At 36.2% G+C, this 4,398-nt stretch overlaps 1 protein-coding gene across 1 annotated transcript; it reads left to right on the plus strand.

The window, feature by feature from the left end:
* Positions 1-1,605: 1,605 nt before the first annotated feature.
* On the plus strand, positions 1,606-2,444 carry LOC109211536. Its single transcript, XM_019375078.1, has 3 exons — positions 1,606-1,837; positions 1,981-2,270; positions 2,313-2,444. Exons 1-3 carry the CDS (start codon positions 1,606-1,608, stop codon positions 2,442-2,444), a joined length of 654 nt encoding a protein of 217 aa, XP_019230623.1.
* The last annotated feature ends 1,954 nt before the right edge of the window (positions 2,445-4,398 follow it).

Raw genomic sequence — 4,398 nt, forward strand, 5'->3', positions numbered from 1 at the left:
GAGGTATAAAATTTTTTTGGGATAGTCCAAAACAGGGGAAACTCTGCCCGATTTTCTGTAAAATACCGATGAGGCTTACTTGGGGGCACTTACTCCTAAGCGCTGGTCACGATCCTAAATCAGGTCGTGACAGATGCTATTAGAATAGAATTGTGGGACTCTTTTTGTATAATTTGGCTCAAGATATGAAAGTTCCTTGGCTTGTGGGGGTGGGGGGGGGGGGGTGATTTCAATGTGATATGGGATGAGGAAGAAAAGTTTGGAGGCCTACCAGTTTCATTAAATAAAGTTGATTATTTTGGGCACTGCATCACTACTTGTAACTTGACAGATCTTGGATTTAAAGGAAGCATCTTCACCTGGTGGAATGGCAGGGCAGAGGAAGATTGTATTTTCAAGAGATTAGATCGATGTTTGGCTAACATGGAGTTTCAACAATTGTTCCGAGGCTTGAAAGTCACTCACTTATCAAAAATTGGATCAAATCATTATCCTACGCAGCTGAAGTGTGACATTGAAGCTGTACCTATTAAGAAGCCTTTTAGGTTTCTTATTTTATGGGTGAAGAATGAGTCTTTTAAGACAGTGGTAAAGGTGAATTGGAAAGCAGATTTATGTGTTAATCCATTAATTATTGTTACATAAGATTAAGAAGTTGAAGAAGGCTTTGTCTACTTGGAGTAAAGCAACCTTTGGGCATATTTTCCAAAGGATAGCTAGCTTTGAGGAGGTTGTTTTGGAGAATGAAAGGCAAATCCAAGCAAGGCCTACACAACAGAATAGGGAAAGACATCTAATGGTGCAAGCTCAACTGATTAGATACCTTGCAATTGAGGAAGATTTTTGGAGGAAAAAATCTGGTATGACATGGTTTAAAGAAGGAGATAGGAATACAATGTTTTTTGATGCTCAAGTTGATGGTCGAAGAAAAATATTACAGCTAAGGAGGATTCAAAACAACTTTGACAATTGGATTGGTGATGATGTGCAGATGGCAGAAGAAGCTTTTAATTTCTTTATGGATCAATTCAATGAGAGTGTTGTTCCTACTAATTTTGACATAATAAAACATCTGCCTCAACTGCTATATATGGAGCAGAATGCAAACTTGATTAGGCAGCCCACTAGAGAAGAGGTCAAGCAAGCAGTTTACGGTTTAAATGGTGATAGTGCATGAGGTCTAGATGGTTTTACAGGTGCATTCTATCACTCATGCTGGGATATTATTGGGGAAGATATTTATAACATGGTTAATGCATTCTTTAATGGTCACTAGTTACCAAAAAGTGTGACACACACTAACTTGGTTCTTCTACCAAAGAAAAAAAAGGTACCTACATTTTAAGATATGAGGCCTATAAGCCTTAGCAATGTCATCAACAAGATATTCTCTAGAGTGATTCATGAGAGGTAGGTGGGGTTGCTACCTAGCTTAATATCTGACGATCAAAATGGAGTTGTGAAAGGAGGAGCATCGTGGAGAATGTATTATTAATTGAAGAAATCATCACTGATATTAAGCTACGAACAACGGCTGGTGCTAATGTGGTAATAAAGCTGGACATGACAAAGGCATACGACAGGTTATCTTGGTTATTTCTAACTATGGTACTGAGGAAAATGGCTTTGGAGAAAGATTTATTGGCTTCATCTTTGTATATTGTGGGAAATAACTGGTACTCAGTGCTCGTTAATGGACAACCCCATGGTTTCTTTAAATCAACATGGGGTGTAAAGCAGGGGGATCCACTCTCACCTACACTCTTCATACTAGCTGCTGAAGCACTGTCTAGAGGTCTAAATGCACTGCACTTAAACTTATATTTTCGTGGCTTTGGTATGCCTATGTGATGTCCCAAGATTACTCATTTAGCATACGCAAATGATACAATTATATTCTCGTCCTCTGATGATACATCATTATAGTTGGTGATGGAGGTATTGTATTGCATATGAGGTTGCATTTGGGCATAAGATAAGGCAAGTCAGTTGTGTATATGCACCCTTTTACCAGTTTGGAGGTGATTACAAAGGTGGAGAGGATCACTGGAATTACGAGGCAAGACTTCCCATTTACATACCTGGGCTGTGCAATTTTCTATTCAAGAAGAATAATGGATTATTATCAAGGACTTCTCACTAAGATTCTTGATAAGTTGCAGTCATGGAAAGGCAAACTTTTCGCAATAGGAGGCAGGGCAATGTTGATTGCGCATGTCCTTCAGAGTATGCTAATACGCCTCTTATCTGCAGTAAATCTTCCTAGTTCTGTAATCAACAAATTCCTTAAGTTGTTTGCTTAATTTTTCTAGAGTAGTTCTATTGGAGGCAGCAGTAGACATTGGGCATCATGGAACACTTTGTGTATGCCATATGAGAAAGGTGGAATAGGCTTCAGTTCTTTGTACGATGTGTCTAAAGCACTATTCTGCAAGCTGTGGTAGAATTATAAAACAAAACCAAGCCTGTGGAGTTCTTTCATGTGCCAAACGTACTGCAAAAAGCTTAATTCAGTAATTGTTCCATGGAGGAGGAACGGATCAAATGTGGATACCCAATTTTTCCTCATTTATATATATATATATATATATATATATATATATATTGCTTGTGCATCATCATTTAATTTATAAGCATACATAATATTTTTTATAATTATTCATAATTCTTAAAGGCTTTAAATCAATTTATTTCCGCATTTTAGTATAATAGAAATACCCAATAACTATCCTCATTAAGTAATTATTTTCAATTATTTTATGCACAAGTCATATTTTTGTTATTTATTTACTACGTTCATAAATTATTAATTTATTAAAAAATGGGTATTCAAAATTTGGCCCTAAATTCATCCTAATTTCGGACATAAACTACCCCAGCCCCAGCACAATAATACTTGAGCCCAAACCAAATAAACCCTCATCAAACCCAATTAACTAACCCGACCCAAAACCTCTGACTAATCATGGTCGTTGATCTCTAAGATCAATGTCCCATATTACTCTTTCCCTTTTAATTAACCAAACCCTACCCTGACCCTAACCATTCACCGTCCCTCGCCGCCTTCGAATGCTCTCCAACCACTCTCACCTCTCTGCCCAAAACCCTAGCCGTCTCCCCCAATTTTCTCTCCTAATCCCACCGAACATGGGATTACTTAGTTGTTTCTTACCATATACTACTTCCCGCTGGTACCGGAACCTTCTATATACCGCTTGCCTAAACATGGCAAGCGGATCTCTTCAATTTCGAACCAAAACTGGTTTAGTTCCTTGACCTTTTTTTTCATCTGTGTTCGTTCTTGTCTTTTATGGTATGAATATCTATGAATCTCTATGTATCTTTGTGATTTTTACTTACCTTAAAAATTAGGGTTTCAGATTCTTTTAGATCTAACCAAATATGGTTTGATTCTGTGATTTTAAATGTTATCTCGTCTATATGCATCCTATTATGTGTAAATTTGTTCTTCTCTGCTTATTTTTACTTACCCTAAAGTTAGGGTTTCAGATTCTTTTAAATCAAACCAAATCTGGTTTGATTCTTGTCTATGTTCATCTTATTCTATGAAGCATGTGATTTTTTTACCTTTTATTTCTGTCGATTTGTGTACTTTACCTAAAATTAGGGTTTAAAATTTTTCTTCCTTTCCTTACTGATTTTGATTGCTTTCCTTTCTAGTGTTTGACTGACGATTTTCCATGTTTATGTGTTCGATTCCTACACTATATAAACCCTTCCCAATCCCCTTTTGAAATAGTTCTGGAATCATTAAGAAAATTACTAAAAATTAAAGTTGTGTGCTCTTTTCTCTTTAACAATCTAGTTCTGCATTTTGGTTCTTGGCCAGCTGAAAACCAAGGCCAAAAATTATGGGTTCTTGCTCTTTTGTTGATATTCATAACACTGTGGCCTTCCTTTCTTTCTTGTTTCATTTAATTGGTGAGTTACAAAACCTTTGTCATTTCATTCTGATTTAACATGTGTTTTCACCTCTAAAGATCTTTTGTTGAATGTGTTATTTCAATTTTAGGCCTTGCTAATCTAAATATCATTACGTTTGAGACATGTTTAGACCTGAGTTGATTTCTTTCTTTTAGATCTGTCTAGCCTATGTGTTACTGATAGCCATATCTTGAACGTTTAAGTTTTCTATTAGCCCTGTTATTTGAACATGCTCTCATATCCCTTTGCTATGAAATAGTTGACTCAGTATGAGTGTATTCAATAAGTAAATAACAAGTCTATTTCTGAATCTGCTGTAATGTAGCCTGTTTTTTATCATGTTTTCATCATGTCTTGAATTCTCCAGTAATTGCCTTATTTAGTTCTCAGCATGATAAGTTCTGTAGCTAATTGAAATGATCCTTTTTTGTTACACTAGCCTTCTACATTTAG

Source organism: Nicotiana attenuata, unplaced genomic scaffold (assembly GCF_001879085.1).
Source record: "Nicotiana attenuata strain UT unplaced genomic scaffold, NIATTr2, whole genome shotgun sequence".
In the NCBI taxonomy this organism is placed as follows: Eukaryota; Viridiplantae; Streptophyta; class Magnoliopsida; order Solanales; family Solanaceae; genus Nicotiana; species Nicotiana attenuata.